General features: G+C 46.1%; 2 protein-coding genes across 2 annotated transcripts in view; both read right to left on the bottom strand.

Moving 5' to 3' along the window:
• Nucleotides 1-21,750, bottom strand: part of NTAN1 (N-terminal asparagine amidase) — a 215,455-nt gene that overhangs the window by 61,684 nt on the left and 132,021 nt on the right. The window lies entirely within an intron of this gene.
• On the bottom strand, nt 11,021-15,036 carry LOC126944526 (uncharacterized). The gene is made up of 2 exons (XM_050774099.1): nt 13,617-15,036; nt 11,021-11,134 (listed from the first exon to the last, which is right to left on the bottom strand). The coding sequence occupies exon 1, from the start codon at nt 14,961-14,963 to the stop codon at nt 13,665-13,667; it is 1,299 nt and encodes a 432-aa protein (XP_050630056.1). The 5' UTR covers nt 14,964-15,036; the 3' UTR covers nt 11,021-11,134; nt 13,617-13,664.

Genomic DNA, 21,750 nt, shown 5'->3' on the forward strand with positions numbered 1-21,750 from the left:
GGCTGAGGCAGGTGGATCACCTGAGGCCAGGAGTTTGAGACCAGCCTGGCCATGACGAAACCCTGTCTCTACTAAAAATACAAAATTAGCTGGGCGTGGTGGTGGTGCCTGTAATCCCAGCTACTTGGGAGGCTGAGGCAGGAGAATCGCTTGAACCTGGGAGGCAAAGGTTGCAGTGAGCCAAGATCGTGCCATTGCACTCCAGCCTGGGTAACAAGAGCGAAACTGTGTCTCAAAAAAAAAAAAAAAAAAAACAAAACTGTCTGTGTGTGTGTGTGTGTGTGTGTGTGTGTGTGTGTGTGTGTGTGTGTTTATATGTATCTCTCTCCAGGAGTTCAAGACCAGCCTGGGCAACATAAGATGGTGCATACCTGTAGTCCCAGCTACTTGGAAACTGAGGCGAGAGGATCGCTTGAACCCTGGAGGTCATGGCTGCAGTGAGCTGTGATTGCACCACTGCACTCCAGCCTGGGCGACAGAGCTAGACCCTATTTCACAAAATAAAATACAGCAATTTGGTTTATTTTTTGTTTGTTTTTTTGAGACACAGTCTCGCTCTGTCACCCAGGCTGGAGTACAGTGTCGTGATCTCGGCTCACTGCAACCTCCGCTTCCCAGGTTCAAGTGATTCTTGTGCCTCAGCCTTCCCAGTAGCTAGGATTACAGGCACGCGCCACCATGCCCAGCTAATTTTTGTATGTATTTTTAGTAGAGATGGGGTTTCACCATGTTGGCCAGGCTGGTCTCGAATTATTGACCTCAAGTGATCCGCCTGCCTTGGCATCCCAAAGTGCTGGGATTACAGGCATGAGCCACCACACCCCGCCAGCAATTTGTTAAACATAAACCATAGCTTTGTTTTGCAACAGTGTAAAATCAGTAACTGTCTTTCCTGAGTCTCTGTTTGGTCCTTACTGAGTTCCTTGGGAATGTTGGACAGGAATCATCTGTGTCTCAAGGACAGAGGAAATAATTGCACACTAGCTCACAAGGATACTTCAAGATAGCTGTTTAAATGAGAATCTCTTCTTCACTTCCAAGGCAAAGCAAAGCAAAAACAAAAAACAATAGCAAAACAGCAATTTGACAATTACCTGGTTTGGTTCGAGAGAGGATCTCATTGTCTCGCCCAAGTTAGAGTGCAATGACGCGATCGCAGCTCACTGCAGCCTCAGGCTCCTACAGCTTAAGCAATCCTCTCATCTCAGCCTCCCAAACCCATACCACCAAGCCCAGCTAATTTTTTGTATTTTTGATAAACACGAGGTCTCACTTTGTTGCCCAGGCTGATCTCAAACTCCTGGCCTAAGTAATCCTCCCGCCTTGGCCCCCAAAGTGTGTCTCCCCACCTACACCCCCATTCTTTCACTTAAAAAAAGTCTGAGTCTGGGTGCGGTGACTCACGCCTGTAATGCCAGAGCTTTGGGAGTCCGAGGCAGGAGGATAACTTGAAGCCAGGAGTTTGAGACCAGCCCAGGCAACACAGCCAGACTCTGTCTCTACAAACAATACTTTTTAAAAAGTTACTTAGGCATGGTGGCATGTGCTTGTAGTTCCAATTATTTGGGAGACAGAGGTGGGAGAATCGCTTGAGCCCGGGAGTTGGAGGCTGCAGTGAGCTATGACTGCACCATGACACTCTTCGGCCTGGGTGACAAAGCAAAATCTCATCTCTAAAAATAAAAAATAAAAAAAAAAAAAAAAAAGGAAAAAAAATTTGACATGTACAAAAAAATATGTTAATGTAAGTTATAAGAATATAATGAATACCTGTGAACATATCACTCAATTTAAGAAGCCGAACATTAACTAGAACAATTGACGCTTACTGTGTGCTGCTCTCGGATTCCACTTTCTACCCGCTTTCCTCCCAAAAGTAGTCACCATCATGATTTTTAAAAGTCGTTTTAGTTTTCTTTGTATAATTCCCATATTTATACTCCTAAACAATGCACTATATTTGCTTTTTTTGTCTTTGCATTTTATAAAGTTACCTCCATGCTGTATTATACTGCTGTTTGTTTTCAACATTATGCTTTTTTTTTTTTCTGAGACGGAGTCTCCCTCTGTTGCCCAGGCTGGAGTGCAGTGATGCGATTTCTGCTCACTGCAACCTCTGCCTTCCAGGTTCAAGTGATTCTCCTGCCTCAGCTCCCCGAGTAGCTGGAATTACAGATGCCCACCACCACCCCCCGCTAATTTTTTTGTATTTTTGGTAGAGACAGGGTTGTTGCCCAGGGTGGTCTCAAACTCCTGACTTCAGGAGATCTACCTGCCTCGGCCTCCCAAAGTGCTGGGATTACAGGCGTGAGCCACTGAGGCTGGCCAACATTATGGTCCTGGATGTTGAAATCCATCCCTGTTGTACACAGTTGTGGTTTCTTTTCGTGTTTTGTTTTTGTTTTTGTTTTGAAACAGAGTTTCGCTCTTGTTGCCCAGGCTGGAATGCAATGGCCTGATCTTGGCTCACCACAACCTCCGCCTCCTGGGTTGAAGCAATTCTCCTGCCTCAGCCTCCCGAGTAGCTGGGATTACAGGCATGGGCCTAGATGCCTAGCTAATTTTGTATTTTTAGTACAGACGGGGCTTCTTCATATTGATCAGGCTGGTCTCGAACTCCCGACCTCAGGTGATCCGCCCGCCTCGGCCTCCCAAAGTGCTGGGATTACAGGTGTGAGCCACCGCGCCCGGCCAGTTTATTTTATTTGCCACACAGCATTTCATTATAGGAATGTACCATGACTTATCAATTTTCCTATCATAAACATTTAAATTATTTCCTTTCTCCCTCCATTATGTAAATCACTACTGTGATAGCCCTTTTTCATTTTTCTTTTTTTTTTTTTTTGAGACAGAGTTTTGCTCTTGTTGCATAGGCTGGAGTGCAGTGGCGCAGTCTTGGCTCACTGCAACCTCTGCCTCCTGGGTTCAAAGTATTCTCCTGACTCAGCCTCCCAAGTAACTGGGATTACAGGCACCTGCCACCACGCCCAGCTACTTTTTGTATTTTTAGTAGAGACAGGGTTTCGCTATGTTGGCCAGGCTAGTCGCGAACTCCTGACCTCAGGTGATCCACCCACGTTGGCCTCCCAAAGTGCTGGGATTACAAGTGTGAGCCACTGCACCAGTAATTTTTTTTTTTTTTGGATAGAGACAAGGTCTCACTATATTGCCCAGGCTGGTCTCTAACTCCTGGGCTCAAGCCATCCTCCCACCTCAGCCTCCCAAGGTGCTGAGATTATAGGTGTGAACCACCGTGACCATCCTGAATATTCTTGTATAGTGTCCTGATGCATGTGTACAAGCATTTTTCTAGGATGGAATTGTTGGGTTGGAGGAGGCGCAAAAAGCTTTTGGGAAAGGAGAAAGGAACAAATTGGATATCTACAATTTTTTTTTTTTTTTTTTTTTTTTGAGACAGAGTCTCACTCTGTTGCCCACGCTGCAGTACAGTGGTACAATCTCAGCTCACTGCAACCTCTGCCTCCGGGTTCAAGCGATTCTCCTGCCTCAGCCTGCTGAGTAGTTGGGACTACAGGCGCCCACCACCACACCTGGCTAATTTTTGTATTTTTAGTAGAGACGGGGTTTCTCCATGTTGCCCAAGCTGGTCTCAAATGCCTGACCGCAGGTGATCCACCTGCCTCGACCTCCTAAAATGCTGGGATTACAGGTATGAGCCATCATGTCTGGCTACTATTAGTTTTTCTATTTAGAAATTGTTCATCTGGATCCTCCCTACCTTTCGGCCATATGCAATACATTTGTTGAGCATAAAGAGTGACCTTCTTGGCCAGGCGTGGTGGCTGACACCTGTAATCCCAGCACTTTTGGAGGCCAAGGTGGGTGGATCACCTGAGGTTGGGAGTTCGAGACCAGTCTGACCAACATGGAGAAACCCTGTCTCTACTAAAAATACAAAATTAGCCTGGCATGGTGGCCCATGCCTGTAATCCCAGCTACTCGGGAGGCTGAGGCAGGAGAATCACTTGAACCTGGGAGGCGGAGGTTGCAGTGAGCTGAGATCGCACCATTGCACTCCAGCCTATAGGGCATCAAAACTTCCTCTCAAAAAAAAAAAAAAGCGACCTTCTTCTCCACGGCAAAGAGTCACTGGAAGCTGTTTGATGCGGTATGACCTCATCTCTCTAGGCAGTGTTGATTGGGTTACAGGAGGGCACCAAGAAGCTTTCCAAAGGCTGTGCCAATGTACACTTCCAGCAATATCTTCTTAAGCTTGGGTGCAGCTCCTTATTTTCCCAAAGCATAGCTAAGACTAAGGCTGCCAAGTTTTTTAAAAGATTTAAAGGAAACTCTGAGCATAATACAAGAAAAATACTGGCCGAGCCCGGTGGTTCATGCCTGTCATCCCTGCACTTTGGGAGGCTGAGGCGGGTGGATCACTTGAGATCAGGAGTTCAAGACCAGCCTGGCCAACATGGTGAAACTCCTTCTCTACTAAAAATACAATAAATTAGCCAGGTGTGGTGGCAGGTGCCTGTAATCACAGCTACTCGGGAGGGTGAGGCTGGAGAATCGCTTGAACTCAGGAGGTGGAGGTTGCAGTGAGCCAAGATCGCGACACTGCACTCCAGCCTGGGCAACAGAGCGAGACTTGGTCTCAAAAAAACAAAACAAAAAAAAAAAAAAAAAAAAAAAGGAGAAAAAGAAAACCTTGAAACTAAATAAACTAAATAGCATAATTTCCTGTTGGAGTTCTTTGGTCATGTCCATTCTTTGTGGAGCCTCTATTCAGTCAAATTGTCCTGTGGGCAAACTCACCTTGCCAGGATAAAAGCCTCCTTTTCCAGTCTTGCCTTCCCCAGAGAAAATAAGGGGGGGTGGGGGGAGGGACAAAGAAAATTAAGACCCTCCCCCTCCAAAAACAGAAATGACAAAAAACAAGCAAGGATTAACATGCTATCTGCAAAGTCGCCACCCTGCCCAGGGTGGCCTTTCACTTCACTGAGTAATATATTGTTTGTAATATAACAACATAAAGAGCTTCTTCATTCCAGAACAAAATTTTGCTTTACTATCATCGTATACCCAGAAGACCCATTAAATTGTGTTTTCAAAGGAGCAGCATTTCCTTGGAGATAAATTTTACAACTACCCTAGAGTAGTTCTGTTGGCCAAAGCCTCTTAGCTTGCTAGTGAAAGAAACGAAGTCAAGCTAGCTTAAGCAGAAAAGGAGAATGTGTTCTAAGGATACAAAGATATAGTACGATGCCAAAAAAAAAATTTATCATTGGCCAATTTAGATAAGGTGCCCTCCTGTAATGTAATCAACACTGGTAGAGAGATGAGGTGACAGTATACCAAATGGCTTTTGAATTAAGAACCACTGGTATAAACAAATCAGCTGGGAGTCGTGGCACACGCCTGCAGTCCCAGCTATTTGGGAGGCTGAGGCAGGAGAATTGCTTGAGCCCAGGAGTTTGAGACCAGGCTAGCCAGAATCTCTGCCTAGCCTAGGCAGATCTCTACAGAAAAATACAAAAATTAGCCATGAGTGTTGGTGTGCACCTGTAGTCCTGGCTACTCAGGAGGCTGAGGCGTGAGGATCAATTGAGCCCAGGAGGTCCAGACTGCAGTGAGCTATGATCTCACCACTGCATCCTGCAACCAGGACCCTATCTCAAATAATTAATTAATTAATGGAAGAAAGAAAGAAATCCTAGCTTTGTCATTTACTCTATTGCTTTGGGCAATTGCCTTATGTTTCCAGAACTTCAATTTCCTGATCTACAAAATGGGAATAACGTTTTGAGCTATTTTAGAGCTATTGTAAGGATCAGAGCACATAAGCACAAACCACAAAATATGTCACAGTGTACACGACAGAGCAGGTCCTCTGTAAATGACAATATTTGCCCATTTATTTTTCTGTAAATATGAGATATACTGGGATACTTGATGTGGTTACGGTCAGGTGGAAACTGACCTATGAGGGAGATAGACAGATAGGTACAGACTTTATCTGTTCGTGCGGCTATAAGAAAGTACCAGAGACTGGGTTATTTATAAAAAACGGAAATTTTGGCCAGGCATGGTGGCTCACGCCTTTAATCCCAGCATGCTGGGAGGCCAGGGCAGGCGGATCATGTAAGCTCAGGAGTTCGAGAGCAGCCTGGGCAACATGGAGAAACCCTGTCTCTACAACTCTACAAAAACACACACACACACACACACACACCCAAAAAAAAAAAGCTGGGTGTAGTGGTGCATACCTGTAGTCCCAGTTACTCAGGAGGCTGAGGTGGGAGAGTCACTTGAACCCAGGAGGCGGATGTTGCAGTGAGCCGAGATCGTGCCACTACACTCCACCCTAGGTGACAGAGACTCTATCTCAAACAAACAAACAAATAAAAAAACAAAAAAACCCAGAAATTTCTTTCTCACAGTTCTGGAGGCTGGGAAGTCCAAGATTAAGTTGCCAGCAGGTTGGTATCTGGTGAGGGCATGGTGGCCATTTCCAGTAAGGTACCTCGCTACTATGTCCTCCCAGGGGGACCAGTGCTGGGTCCTCAAGTGACACAGGGATGTAAGGGCAATGAAAGGACCTAGCTCGTTCCTGCCAGCCTTTTTATGAGGTCACTAATCCCATGCCCTCATGACTTAATGACGTCCCACCTCTTAATACTACCAGACTGATGGTTAAGTTTTTACATATGAATCTTGGGGAACATATTCAGACCACAGCAGATATATTGTAGAAAAGAATAGTCCATAAATTGCCCAGCAGTAACACTTCGCATATTTTGCCTCTTATTACTTGAAGTATACTTTGTTTCATACGGCTTTTTTTTTTTTTTTTTTTTTTTTTTTTTTTGAGACGGAGTCTCGCTCTGTCGCCCAGGCTGGAGTGCAGTGGCGCGATCTCGGCTCACTGCAAGCTCCGCCTCCCGGGTTCCCGCCATTCTCCTGCCTCAGATTCCTGAGTAGCTGGGACTACAGGCGCCCGCCACCTGGCCCGGCTAATTTTTTGTATTTTTAGTAGAGACGGGGTTTCACCATGGTCTCGATCTCCTGACCTTGTGATCCGCCCGCCTCGGCCTCCCAAAGTGCTGGGATTACAGGCGTGAGCCACCGCGCCCGGCTCATACGGCTTTTTAAACTTTCTAAAAACTGCAGCAAGTGCTTGATTATTTAGGGCTTGTTTATCTAGTGACAGACTATTTAGTCCATTAATTTTGTGCTGTACGACAGGAAAGAGAGAGAAAGAAAATGACTTCTGCAGAGACTGAATCATCTTTATGTCCTCTATAGTAGTTGGCACTTAGTGGCTATTAAATAAACAATAGGCTGGGCGAGATGGCTCATGCCTGTAATCCCAGTACTTTGAGAGGCTGAAGCAGGTGGATAGCTTGAGCTCAGGAGTTCAAGACCAGCCTGGGCAACACGGTAAAACCCCGTCTCTACAAAAACTATAAAAAGTAGCGGGGTGTGGTAGCATGTGCCTGTAGACCCAGCTACTTGGAAGGCTGAAGTGGGAGGATCGCTTGAGCCGGGGAGGTGGAAGTTGGACAGAGCCAAGATCCAGGTCCAGCCTGGGCCACAGAGGGAGACCATGTCTCAAAACAAAAAAATCTCTTTGACTCCCAAAATGGAAAGTTCTCCTATATATATGTTAAGTGATATAAAAAAAAAAAAAAAAAAAAAAAAAAAAAGGTGCCAGCCAGGCATGGTGGTTCACGCCTGTAATCCCAGCACTTTGGGAGGCCAAGGCTGGTGGATCGCCTGAGGTCAGGAGTTCAAGACCAGCCTGGCCAACACGGTGAAACCCTATCTCTACGAAAAATACAAAAATTAGCCAGGTGCTACATGCTTGTAATCCCAGCTACTCAGGAGGGTGAGGCAGGAGAATCGCTTGAAACTGGGAGGCAGAGGTTGCAGTGATCCCAGATCACGCCATTGCACTGCAGCCTGGTGGCAAGAGTGAGACTTTGTCTCAAAAAAGCAAAACAAAACAAAAACCAAAACATGTATTTTAAAACATGGAAAGAATAAGCCAGAAAATTATAGTTTCTTTTTTTTTTTTTTTTTTTAATTTTGTTAATCAGGTAGCTTCCGGAGCCACAGCACGCTTAGAGAGACTCCCTACAGTTTTTAAAGTATATAAATAACTATATTAATTAAGAAAACTGGCTGGGCACAGTGGCTCATGCCTGGAATCCCAGCACTTTAGGAGACTGAGGTGAGTAGGTCTTTTGAGCCCAGTAGTTGCAGATCAGCCTGGGCAACATGGCAAAACTCGGCATCTACCAAAAAAAAAAAATCAGAAAATTATATCAGTTTGTATTTTTCTCTCAAGATAAGCATTTTCTGCTTCTAGGCATACCATAGGAAGCACCTGAAACTCACTAATCACAGTTCTTAAAAATGACCTCTATTCACCCAAGATAAGGTCCAGTCATACGGCCAAGCGTGGTGGTTCACGCCTGTAATCCCAGAACTTTGAGAGGCCGAGGCGGGCGGATCATGAGGTCAAGAGATGGAGACCATCCTGGCCAACATGGTAAAACCCCGTCTCTACTAAAAATACAAAAATCAGCTGGGCGTGGTGGTGTGCCTGTAGTCCCAGTTACTCGGGAGGCTGAGGCAGCAGAATCATTTGAACCCAGGAGGCAGAGCCTGCAGTGAGCCGAGACCATGCCACTGCACCACTCCAGCCTGGTGACAGAGTAAGACTCTGTCTCAAAAAAAAAAAATTCCAGTCATACTAGTATTGATGAGCCATTGTACGAGAAAAGGCTTTTCTGTAGGCTGCGTCTGCAAATACAAACACACTATCCTCTACGACGTCTTTGTTCTGCTGTGCATTAAAGTTGATTTTTCTCTAAGTTCATAACTGTAGTTCTAGAGTTATTAAAATAGCTGTGCTCACCTGGTGCACTTTGAATGTACTCAACTGTTGCATGGAATTATTACTTAGAAAGAAATTTGTAAGACTGGGCAGGTGGTTCATGCCTGTAATCCCAGTACTTTGGGAGGTCAAGATGGGTGAATGGCTTGAGGTCAGGAGATCGAGACCAGCCTGACTACCATGGTGAAATCCTGTCCCACCTAAAATACAAAAATTAGCCAGGCGTGGTGGTGGGTGCCTGTAATCCCAGCTACTCAGGAGGCTGAAGCAGGAGAATCGCTTGAACCTGGGAGGTAGAGTTTGCAGTGAGCCACGATCAAGCCACTGCACTCCAGCCTGGGTGACAGAGCGAGAATCCATCTCAAAACAAACGAACAAACAAACAAAAACAGAAAGAAACGTATACATGTTACATGGCTTATAAATTGCCAGTTTAACCCAATTTTTTTTTGTAGTGAGATACAAATAACATAATATATACTTAACCATTTGTTTTGTTTTGAGACAGAGTCTTGCTTTGTCACCCAGGCTGTATTTTCAATGGAAGCAGGGTTTCACCATGTTGGTCAGGCTGGTCTTGAACTCCTGACCTCAAGTGATCCGCCCACCTCGGTTTCCCAAAGTGCTGCCATTACAGGTGTGAGCCACCACTCCCAGCCCTCTTCTTAACCATTTATAAGTGTACAGTTCAGTGGTGTTAAGTAAATTCACACTGTTGTGCCATCATCACCACCATCTACCTCTGGAACTTTCTTATCTTGTGAAACTGAAACGTACAGGCACTAAACAATGCCCCATTTCCCCCTCCCTGCAGCCCCTGGCAACCCCCACCCTACTTTTTCCCTCTGAATTTGATTATTCTAGGTACCTCACACAAGTGGACTCGTCCTGCATGTGTCTTTTTGTGACTGGCTTATTTCTCCTAGGATGTCTTTCCAGTTGTTTATTCCAAGCATCTGCAATGCATAAATTCTTCCAGTGTGAGTTATTAAAATTATAAATATAGAAATGCTGAAACAAAGGACAGCGAAAGGGGAAGAAATATTAAAAAAACTAAAAATTTTGGAAGTTCCCACTCGAAGTATTATACCATTTAAAAACCCACTTTTGCCTATAATCGGACATTTCAAAAGGAAACTAAAACTATTTTAAAGTAATTTTTTTTTATTCATTTATTTATTTATTTTTGAGACATGGTCTCGTTCTGTCCTCAGGCTAGAGTGCAGTGGTGCAATCACAGTTCACTGCAGCTTCGAACTCCAGGTTCAAGTGATCTTCTCACCTCAGCCTTCCAAGTAGCTGGGACTACAGGTGCACACCACCACTTCCAGCTACTTTTTTAGAGCAATCTTACACAAACAATCCACATATAAAAAGAAAGATCATAAGTGAAGGGTAGTCCCAATTATGAAAATATGCAACCAAATCAGATTTTAAATCTTTGGGAAAATGGAAAACTCAGAAGTTGTGAGCATATACATATAAACTGTAGCATATTAGAATGCATTCATTGTGTTAACTGTCTTTGATAGCTATTTCATAATGAGTTCAGAAAATATCCTTAAGGCTGGGCGTGGTGGCTCATGCCTGTAATCCCAGCACTTTGGGAGGCCGAGGAGGGCAGATCACGAGGTCAGGAATTCAAGACCAGTCTGGCCAACATAAATAAACCCCGTCTCTACTAAAAATACAAAAAATTAACTGTGTGGTGGTGTGTCCCTGTAATCCCAGCTACTCGGGAGGCTGAGGCAGGACGAGGCAGGACAATCGCATGAACCCAGGAGGCGGAGATTGCAGGGAGCTGAGATTGCGCCATTGTACTCCAGCCAGGGCAGCAGTGCAAGACTCCATCTCAAAAAAAAAAAAAAAAAAAAAAGAAAGAAAGAAAATATCCTTAATTACTGGGAGCTGCATTTTTCAGTCGTCCATTTTTATGGGAATATTACTTATGTACATCCCACCCAGAGTATGTGAGACATTATTTTCCATTGGAATGCTAGAATGTGTTCACAAAAGAACTCTATTTTAAAAACTGACTTATTTTAAAACAAGGTTCATTTGGAATAGCACAGTTTATTACAGCTTAAAATTCTGGCAGTGAATAACTTTATCATTTGAAACTGGAAAACTGTCCCAACACTGAAACAGATACACTTGGCAGAAGCAGTCTAGTAAGTCCACTGGTCTGTGAGAGGTCAGGACTCCACATGGAGGTTCCCAAAACAAGATGAAGGATTTGAGCTTTTATGAAGCTGGCAGTTAAATCTGTAGAAACAAATATTGGTGAGTTCTGGGGAGGGGGAGAAAGGCAACTTCTGAGATGTTAAACATGATAATCTAGAGCAAAACAAGAAAATGGAAGAATTGCTGATTCTCATTTTCTTTCTGCCAGTAAGGCTTTAGAGAAGTTACCTAAAGATTGATCTGGCATATTACAGCTCAAGGTACAATCAACAGGATTAAGAAAAAGACTCATTAATAACTTTAATTTAGAAGGAAAGCTTAAAACATATACCTTATAACATATTTTTTTTTGAGACGGAGTCTCGCTCCATCACCAGGCTGGAGTGCAGTGACGCGATCTCAGCTCACAGCAACCTCCGCTTCCCAGGTTCAAGCAATTCTCCTGCCTCAGCCTCCCGAGTAGCTGGGATTACAGGCATGTGCCACCACGCCCAGCTAATTTTTTTTTTTTTTTTGTTTTTTTTTTTTTTGGAGATGGAGTCTCGCTCTGTCGCCCAGGCTGGAGTGCAGTAGCCGGATCTCAGCTCATTGCAAGCTCCGCCTCCCGGGTTTACGCCATTCTCCTGCCTCAGCCTCCTGAGTAGCTGGGATTACAGGCACCTGCCACCATGCCCGGCTAGTTTTTTGTGTTTTTTTTAGTAGAGACGGGGTTTCACCGTGTTAGCCAGGATGCTCTCGATCTCCTGACCTCGTGATCCGCCCGCCTCGGCCTCCCAAAGTGCTGGGATTACAGGTTTGAGCCACCGCTCCCGGCCTAATTTTTGTGTTTTCAGTAGAAACGAGGTTTTACCATGTTGGTCAGGATGGTCTCTATCTCATGACCTTGTGATCCGCCCGCCTCGGCCTCCCAAAGTGCTGGAATTACAGGCGTAAGCCACCGCGCCCGGCCCTTATAACATACTATACTTCAACTATACATCTATTCCAGCTCCTGCATTTGTCTGACCTTGGAAAAATTACCTCTCCGTATCAAATCTACTATCCTTGAAGTGGAGATAATAATGGTGCCCGACTTTGATTGCTGGCACAAATGCCTGAAAATAACTTAGTACCATGTGTAGGGTATTATAAACATTCAACAATTGTTAGCTATTATTATTAATAAATGCCCCATATGTGTGTGTTAACTCAGAGATGATACAAACTGGGGATACAAAGATGAATAAAGCAAAGATGAGTAAGATTCTTGTGGTCTAGTGGCGATATAATTACTATCTAAGAGGGAATGAGTCACCTGAAGGTCAAAATAAGATTTGCTAAAGTATCTCACTACAGAGCAGTTTTTAATTATTATAGATCAGGTTTCTCTATTTTCTTTTGGAAATGTCTCTGAGTCTTATAGATCAGGGTTTCTCAACCTTACACTATTGACATTTGGGGGGCCAGATAATTCTGTGTTGTGGGGAGCTGTCCTGTGCATTGTAGGAGGTTCAGTAATATCTCTGGCCTCTGCCCACTAGATGCCAGGAGCACCTCACGACCCTGCATTTTTGTACTGCTGTGGGCTACCAATGCGAGCCTCAAAGACCAAGCTGGGGCATGAGTTTCCACCCCTGATCCCTCCAAACCCTCCCAGCGCCTGCCTCTTCTCTTGCCAGCAGTCTGCCCAGGACGTGGCCATCAGCACACTGGGGAACTCCACAGCTGGCAAATGCCAGGCACCAAAAAGGTAGAATCTCAGTTTGGGAGTTGGAAACTTAGAAAAACAAATTGCAAAGGTTGAGTATTCTTTTTTTTTTTTTTTTTTTTTTTTTGGAGATGGAGTTTCACTCTTGTTGCCCAGGCTGGAGTGCAATGGCCTGATCTCAGCTCACTGCAACCTCCGCCTCCTGGGTTCAAGCAATTCTCCTGCCTCGGCCTTCCGAGTTGCTGGGATTACAGTTGCCCGCCACCATGCTCAGCTAATTTTTGTTTTTCTTAATAAAGACGGGGTTTCGACATGTTGGCCAGGCTGGTCTCGAACTCCTGATGTCAGGTGATCGATCTGACCACCTCGACCTCCCAAAGTGCTGGGATTACAGGCGTGAGCCACTGTGCCCAATCAAGACATTCTTCCTAAGATAAAAAGTACTAAAAAAAAAAAGACTTGAAAAGGCAGTAACTTTCCCACCCTAGGACTCAATGTCGTTTAATGTTTGGTCCCTGTACCACCTGAAATCATCGTTTCAGAAACCCTACAGACCCCAAATCCCCGACCCACTCCCAGATCTTATATTAATAGCTCCTAAAAGAATATAATCACCACTCTCTCTCAAGCCTAAATAAAAAAGAACAGATATCATTATCTGGCAGAGTAGGCAAAACCTTTATAGCATTCATCTACTCAGAGTACTAGGTTTTAAAAACCTACCAATGTCCAAACGGCTAATCCCTAAAGGACAGGGTCATTTTGCTTCCATTAACTTTATTTTTTTGGACAAGAGGGGTTGAAGAAGCCACCAGAACACAAATGGAGAAATCATTAAGGATGAATGTAGGTAACTCTTCCTCCAAAGGCACTTACTTGGCAGAGGCTTGTGCAGCCACGCCAATGGCTGGGATTTGGTCCCTACTAGAGAGGGTGACTTTTCTTCGCTGCCACGGAGGCTGCAGCATTGTCAGTGGGGACAGACTGCTGGGTCTCAGTGGCTGAAGCTGAGCCATCAGGGGCAGATGATGCGGTGGCCAGGGTAGATGGTTTCTGACATGGTTTCTGGCTGGGTTGTGGCAGAGCCTCCAAAACCTGAGCAACCGACATCTCAGGAACCTTCAGGACACTTGAATACTGGCTCAGGGAACTCTCCTGCACTACAGAGGTGCTGGGGATGGCCTGTTGCATTTGAAGTAGGGCCTCCAAGTCCTCGATAGCCTGAGAGGCCTGTGGGTCCACAATAGTAAAGGACTGGGCAGATACAGGCTGCCCCATATGGACCTGGGTGGCCAGTGACTGGGTTCCAGAAACCAAACCAGGTGGTGGAGACTGAGTTTGAGAGGCCCGAGGAAGATTCTGGGGCTGGCCCTGCGAGGCCACAGGAATCAGGGGCTCGCTCAGAGAGACAGCAGGGACCTGGAGGTGGTTCTCAGAGGCCATGGGGTCAGCAACTTGGCTCTTAAAAGCCAAAGAAACTACAGGCTGGCTCTTAGAAGCAAAAATGGCTACAGGGTGTCTAGCAGAGATGGAGGGGGCTACAATCAGGCTCTTAGTGGCGTGGAGAGCGGAAGGCACAGGCTGGTGCAGAGGGAACACAGGATGCACTGGATGGGTGGCAGGCGGTTGATCAATCGACGGCGGCTGGGCATCCCGGTCTGGGGAGCCAACGGTCTCCGAATTTTTGTCATCTTCAGGCTCGGGACCCAGATCCTCTTTGCCAAAGTCTTGAGAGGCGTTGCTCTCCTTGACCCCTTCCTCTCCATCTTTGTCCTTGCTTTTCCTTCCCAGCCGTTCTTCTATGTGGACCGAGACAGGCACGGTCAGGAAAGCTTCTCTTTGAAGGGTCCTCCTACGACGCCGCCGCTGCATCAGCAAGTTGTCGGGGACGGTCTGGATGTTCACAGAGAGGGAGTGGCTGGCGCTGTGGCGCAGGGCCTCCACCAAGGAGGCAGAGGGCAAGGAGGAGACTTTCAGGGTCTCTTCGGGGAGCAGCTCGATGTTGCCGGTGTACCAGGAGGCCCACCAGAGGAGGCTAAGGAAGATGATGGCGGAGCCCAGGTAGACCAGCAAGTCGTAGAAGTCCAGGTCCACAAAGACGCCAGTGAACAGCACCGACACGCCCACCATGTCGAAGACGACGCCCAGCCAGAAGAAATGCCGGCAGCGGCCGAGGCTCCACCGCTTCTCGGTCGTATTGACCGTCCTTACTGAAGGCTCCATGATGCTCCCACTGTCGCCGCCGCAAGGTCCAAAGAGCCACGAGGCAGGCGGCGCTGCCACAGGCTGGCTGCAGCCTCTGGGTCCCCATGGCTACGCCGTTGGGGTGCGTACCTCAGTGAGGGGCGGGACCAGAGGGCGGGAAAATTGGGCCGCCTCTCACGCTCCCGGCAGGCGCTCACGCGCAATACGCCCCGTCGCCCGCGCGGCCGCTTTCTGCGCCTGCGCAATGATCACTGTGGTGCGTCCCTGCAGTGTCCGCCCCCTTGTGGGTAGCTTGGGACGCTCAGGCTCTGGGTGGGAGAAGACGGATTCTCGGGAGTGTATCCACGTTCCTCTCCCCATACCCCGGCTGCCTGAGCGAGGGCGAGATTCTGGACCCTTCTTTAGTAACGTCCTTCTCACAAGTAGGCGTGTAGCTTGGCCCCAGGTGCAGGCACTTACTGAAGAGTTGATAGTTTTCCTTTGTTTTGGTGGAGAAATGGCGAAATTCGATTCTGATGTCAGATCTTGATTCTGGTCATGTTTGCCCTCCTGAAGATTATTAACATACTTCTGCTAGTTAATAGTTGATTTAGAGGGGAATGTCTTCAGCTCCTTCCCTTTTGTTGTTTCACTTTTTTTTTTTTTTTTTTGACCTGTTTGTCCAGAATCTTACCACTTAACACTAAAAAGCGGGGCTGCTTTTCCCACTACTCCGAACTGTGAAAGATAGGAAAACTGTGTCAAAAACAGAAAAACTGGCCGGAACCGGAAAATTAAATAGCTTAAAAACGAACTCCGCCGGGCGTGGGGGCTCACGCCTGTAATCCCAGCTACTTGGAAGGCTGAGGGCTGAGTCAGGAGAATCACTTGAACCTGGGAGGCAGAGGTTGCAGTGAGCCGAGATCGTGCCACTGCATTCCAGCCTGGGTGACAGAGTGAGACTCTGTCTCAAAATAAATAAAAACAAAAGAATTAGAAAGTAATGCTCGTATTTTTTACCACCCGCTGTTTCAGTCAGAAAGTATAATTTTCTCCTTTGGCCTGGTGGGGTGGCTCACGCCTGTAATACCAGCACTTTTGGGAGGCCGAGGCGGGTGGATCATTTAAGGTCAGGAGTTTGAGACTAGCCTGGCCAAAATCGTGAAGCCCCATCTCTACTAAAAATGCAAAAAAATTAACCAGGCATGGCCGGGTGCGGTGGCTCACGCCTGTAATCCCATCACTTTGGGAGGCCGAGGCGGGCGGATCACCTGAGCTCAGGAGTTCAAGACCAGCCTGGCCAACATGGTAAAACGCCATCTCTACAAAAGTACGAAAATTAGCCTGGCATGATGTCAGGTGCCTATAATCCCAGTTGCTCGGGAGGCTGAGGCAGAAGAATCACTTGAACCCGGGAGGCGGAAGTTGCAGTGAGCCGAGATCGCGCCGTTGCACTCCAGTCTGGGAGAGCACGACTCTGTCTTAAAAAAAAAAAAAAAATTTAGCCAGGCATGGTGGTGCATGCCTGTACTCCCAGCTACTCTGGAGCCTGAGGCAGGAGAATCGCTTAAACCCAGGAGGCAAAGATTGCAGTGAGAGGAGATTGTGACACTGCACTCCAGCCTGGGTGACAGAGCGAGACTCTCTCTCAAAAAAAAAAAAAAAAAAAGAAAGAAAAACTATAATTATTCTCCTCATTAGGTTTTATCTGATACTAGTTTGATACAAGAGCCACTTATAAATGAAGGCTATTTCTTAGCTATTGCATTGGATCTCAAAGTGCAGTCCCAAAGCAGCAGCAGCAGCAGCAGCACGACCTGGGAACATGTTAGAAATGTAAATTACAAAGTCCCACCCAGAACGCCTGAATCCCAAACTCAAGATTAGGGGTCAGCCTTGGGTTTTTGTTGTTGTTGTTTGGTTTGATTTTGTTTGAGATGAGTCTCCGTCTGTCACTCAGGCTGGAGTGCAGTGGTGTGATCTCGGCTCACTGCAACCTCTGCCTCTCAGGTTCAAGCGATTCTTCTGCCTCAGCCACCCCGACAGCTGGGATTACAGGCATCTGCCACCACGCCTGTCTAATTTTTGTACTTTTAGTGGAGACGGGGGTTTCACCATGTTGGTCAGGCTGGTCTTGAACTCCCAACCTCAAACAATCTGTCCGCCTTGGCCTCCCAAAGTGCTGGAATTACAGGTGTGAGCCACCGCGCCTGGCCAGCCCTGTTTTAATAAGCACTTTAATACATTGCTAGAGTTTGAGAACCACTGAGCTATTGCAGTACTTTAAATCTAGGGATGTCAGGTTAAGTACAGACTACCCAGATAAAACACTGAAAGTTTTTTCAGTATAATTGGAACCCAAATACTGTCTGAGATATGCTTATACTTTGAAAATTCAGTGTTTATCTGAAATTTAAATTTAAGTCGGCACACTGTATTTTTATTTGCTAAATATGGTGGTGCTATTTAAATCTTTCTCATGTAGCTTTGAATTTTAGACTTATAAGAACATAGGATGAATCCATCCTTTTTTAGGTTAACTGCTTTTTTTTTTTTTTTTTTTTTGAGACGGAGTCTTGCTCTGTGGCCAAGCTGGAGTGCAGTGGCACGATCTCAGCTCACTGCAAGCTCCGCCTCCCAGGTTCAAGCGATTCTCCTGCCTCAGCCTCCCGAGTAGCTGGGATTACAGGTGCGTGCCACCATGTCCAGCTCATTTTTTTGTATTTTTAGTAGCGACAGGGTTTCATCATGTTGGTCAGGATAGTCTTGAACTCCAGACCTTGTGATCCACCCACCTCGGCCTCCCAAAGTGCCGGGATTACAGGCATGAGCCACTGCGCCTGGCCTTCTTTTTTGTTGAGATGGAGTCTTTCTCTGTCACCCAAGCTGGAGTGTGCATTGGCACAATCTCAGGTCACTGCAACCTCCACCTCCTAAGTTCAAGCAATTCTCCTGCTTCAGCCTCTGGAGTAGCTTGGATTATAGGCATGCACCACCACCCCTGGCTAATTTTTTTGTATTTTTAGTAGAGACAGGGTTTCACCATACTCGCTGGGCTAGTCTTGAACTCCTGACCTCTAATGATCCATCCCTCTCGGCCTCCCAAAGTATTAGGATTACAGGTGTGAGCCACCGTGCCTGGCCTGTATTTTTCTTTATATAAGTAATTCCATAAAGAAGATCTGGAAAAGATGACTGATTTTTTTTTTTTTTTTAAGGAAAACCCTTTTTTTTTTTTAAGGAAAACTGAAAAACTAGTATGGGCCGGGTGCAGTGGCTCATGTCTGTAATCTCAGCACTTTGGGAGGCTGGGCAGGTAGATTGCTTGAAATCAGGAATTCGAGACCAGCCTGACCAACATGGTGAAACCCTGTTTCTACTAAAAGTACAAAAATTAGCCGGGCATAGTGGCAGGCACCTGTAGTCCCACCTACTTGGGAGGCTGAGGCAGGAGACTCCCTTGAACCCAGGAGGCAGAGGTTGCAGTGAGCCGAGATGGCACCACTGCACTCCAGCCTGGACGACAGAGCCAGACTAGGTCTCAAACAAACAAACAAACAAACAAACAAAAAAACGCAGTGTGATAAAATACACCAAAATGTTCACAATGCTTTGCATGGCAGAATGGTATCATGAATAACATTGACTTATAAACTCCACCCAGAAGAATGGCAGGGCAGATTTTTTTCACTTTCTCAGGCTGAGGTAATTTTTACTTTCTGAACCTAATTTTATCTATGTGATATGTCATGGGTTTAGGAAAGTAAATTAGTTCTTACTACTATTTTGATTTCTTAAGAAGTCTTTTTAAAAAGTTAAAACCAATTTACTACAGTGTAATTTTCATAGAATCGTATGTACCTATTTTAAATGTACGATGAGTTTTGTCAAATGTATGTATTTGTGACACTACCACAACAGTCAAGATACAGAATATCCCACACCCCAAAACATTCCCCTTTATATACTTGGGTTTGTTTCTGGACTCTCTCTTCTGTATTTTTTTTTTTTTTTTTTTTTTTTTTTTTAGACAAGCTCTCTGTCACCCAGACTGGAGTGCCATGGTGCAATCTCAGCTCACTGCAATCTCTGCCTCCCGGGCTCAAGCAATCGTCTCACCTCAGCTTCCCAAGTAGCTGGAACTACAGTCACGTGCCACCAAGCTCAGCTAATTTTTGTCTTTTTTGCAGAGGCAGGGTTTCACCTGGCTGGTCTTGAACGCCTGAGCTCAAGCAATCTACCCGCATCTGCCTCCCAAAGTGCTGGGATTACAGGCATGAGCCACCACGCCAGGCCAAGCCACCATGCCCGGCCTCTTTTTTTTTTTTTTTTTTTTTTTTTGAGATAGAGTCTCACTCTCACTCTGTTGCTCAGGCTGGAGTGGTATACAGTGATATGATCTCGGCTCACTGCCACCTCTGTTTCCTGGGTTCAAGCGATTCTCCTGTGTCGGCTTCCCAGTAACTGGGATTACAGGTGCACGCTACCTGCCCAGCTAATTTTTGTATTTTAGTAAAGACTGGGTTTCACCATGTTGGCAAGGCTGGTCTCGAGCTCCTGACATCAGGTGATTCAGCCACCTCAGCCTCCCGGAGTGCTGGGATTACAGGCTTGAGCCACCGCGCCCAGCCAGGACATACGTCTGTTGCTTGAAATACCCACTCTTGGAACAGTCTTTCCTAACCCACTTGCTAGGCCCAACAGAGCACAGGAGGAGCCAAAGAGTGTTTGTGTTTTACCCCAACACCTCTGAAGGTCCTTCAGTGGAGCCCGAATAAAGATGGAAACAAACATCTTGCACGTCTCCTTTTCTGCTGGTTACAGGGAAGTTGCAGGATCCTGAGAAGGAAGAATGTCTCATACATAGGACTCAAGTCGTCTTTATTAAATAAGATTACAATGTCTAAACTCTTTTTTGTTTTCTGCTTCTATAACAGAATACCACACACTGGGTAATTTATAAAGAATAGAAGTTTAATTGGCTCACGGTTCTGGAGCCTGAGAAGTCTAAGATCAAGGGACTGGCCGGGCACGGTGGCTCACGCCTGTAATCCCAGCACTTTGGGAGGCTGAGGCAGGCAGATCACAAGGTCAGGAGATCAAGACCATCCTGGCCACCATGGTGAAACCCGGTCTCTACTAAAAATACAAAAAAAAAAAAAATTAGCTGGGCATAGTGGCCTACGCCTGTAGTCCCAGCTATTCAGGAGGCTGAGGCAGGAGAATTGCTTGAACCCAGGAGGCGGAGCCTGCAGTGAACCAAGATTGCGCCACTCCACTCTAGCCTGGGTGACAGATTGAGACTCTGTCTCAAACAAAAAAAAAGGGGGGGGGGAGCCACAACTTGTGAGGGCATTCTTGCAGTGCCATACCATGGCAGACGGGCAAACAGCATAAGAGACAGAGAATGGATGGAAACTGAACTCATCTTTTCATCAGAAGCCCACTCCCTGGATAACACAACCCACTCTCGAGATACCAGCGTTAATCCATTCACGAAGGCAGAGGCCTCATGGACTAATCATCTCTTAAGGGTCTCACCTCTTATTCTTTCTTTCTTTCTTTCTTTCTTTTTTTTTTTTTTGAGATGGCGTTTCCCTTTTGTTGCCCAGGCTGGAGTGCAATGGCGTGATCTCAGCTCACTGCAACCTCCACCTCCTGAATTCAAGCGATTATCCTGCCTCAGCCTCCCGAGTAGCTGGGATTATAGGTGCCCGCCACCCTACCAGCTAATTTTTTTGTGTTTTTAGTAGAGATGGGGCCAGGCTGTTCTCGAATTCCTGACCTCAGGTGATCTACCCGCCTTGGCCTCCCAAAGTGCTGGGATTACAGGCGTGATCCACCATGCCCAGCCAGGTCTCACCTCTGAATACCATCACAGTGGCAAATTTCTATATGAGTTTTGGAGGGGGCATCCAAACCACAGCACTTATCTTGCCTTGTTTTTCCTGACTCTCTTGGGATGTCTTCCCAAATTGTTTCATTTCTGTGTGGAAGAGGTAAAAGCAAATAGTTGTGCTTTATCATCAATCCATCAACCACTAGAATTGAGAATGATTTTTTCTTTTTTTTTTCCCAAGAGGGTTACTGCTTACTGAAATCTGAACTGAATCTACAGAACTCAGAATAACTTTAAATTAACCTAGGATTTAATTTACTCAACTTTTCCTTTATCCTCCCTTTCCTTTCATCAATTTTATGAAGTGTGTTGTGCTATGTAGGGGTGAGAACTTGGGATTTTTTTTTTTTTTTTTTTTTTTTTTTTTTGAGACGGAGTCTTGCTCTGTGCCCCAGGCTGGAGTGCAGTGGCGCGATCTCAGCTCACTGCAACCTCCGCCTCCCAGGTTCACGCCATTCTCCTGCCTCAGCCTCCCGAGTAGCTGGGACTACAGGCGCCCGCCACCTTGCCCGGCTAATTTTCTTGTATTTTTAGTAGAGACGGGGTTTCACCGTGTTAGCCAGGATGGTCTCGATCTCCTGACCTCGTGATCCGCCCGTCTCGGCCTCCCAAAGTGCTGGGATTACAGGCTTGAGCCACCGCGCCGGGCCGAGAACTTGGGATTGTTAAGAGGAGCAACTGCCCTCCACCGTAAGTACAATAAGATAACAAAAAGATGATTAAACCACAGTGACATGCCTGTAGTCCCAGCTACTCCAGAGGCGGAGGTGGGAAGATCCCTTTAGCCCAAGAGTTGGAGGTCAGCCTGGACAATATAGCAAGACCCCATCAATCAATTCATCAATCAATAGGAATAAAAGCAGTCATTGTTCCTCTGTGTTTCAAAACGATAAATGTAATCCAATGTTGTCAAACATCAACAACCAA

Source organism: Macaca thibetana, chromosome 20 (assembly GCF_024542745.1).
Source record: "Macaca thibetana thibetana isolate TM-01 chromosome 20, ASM2454274v1, whole genome shotgun sequence".
NCBI classification, from domain to species: domain Eukaryota; kingdom Metazoa; phylum Chordata; class Mammalia; order Primates; family Cercopithecidae; genus Macaca; species Macaca thibetana.

Bases quoted from the DNA above. Each gene is read 5' to 3' on its own strand.
- LOC126944526 (XM_050774099.1), bottom strand. From the start codon at position 14,963: ATGGAGCCTTCAGTAAGGACGGTCAATACGACCGAGAAGCGGTGGAGC.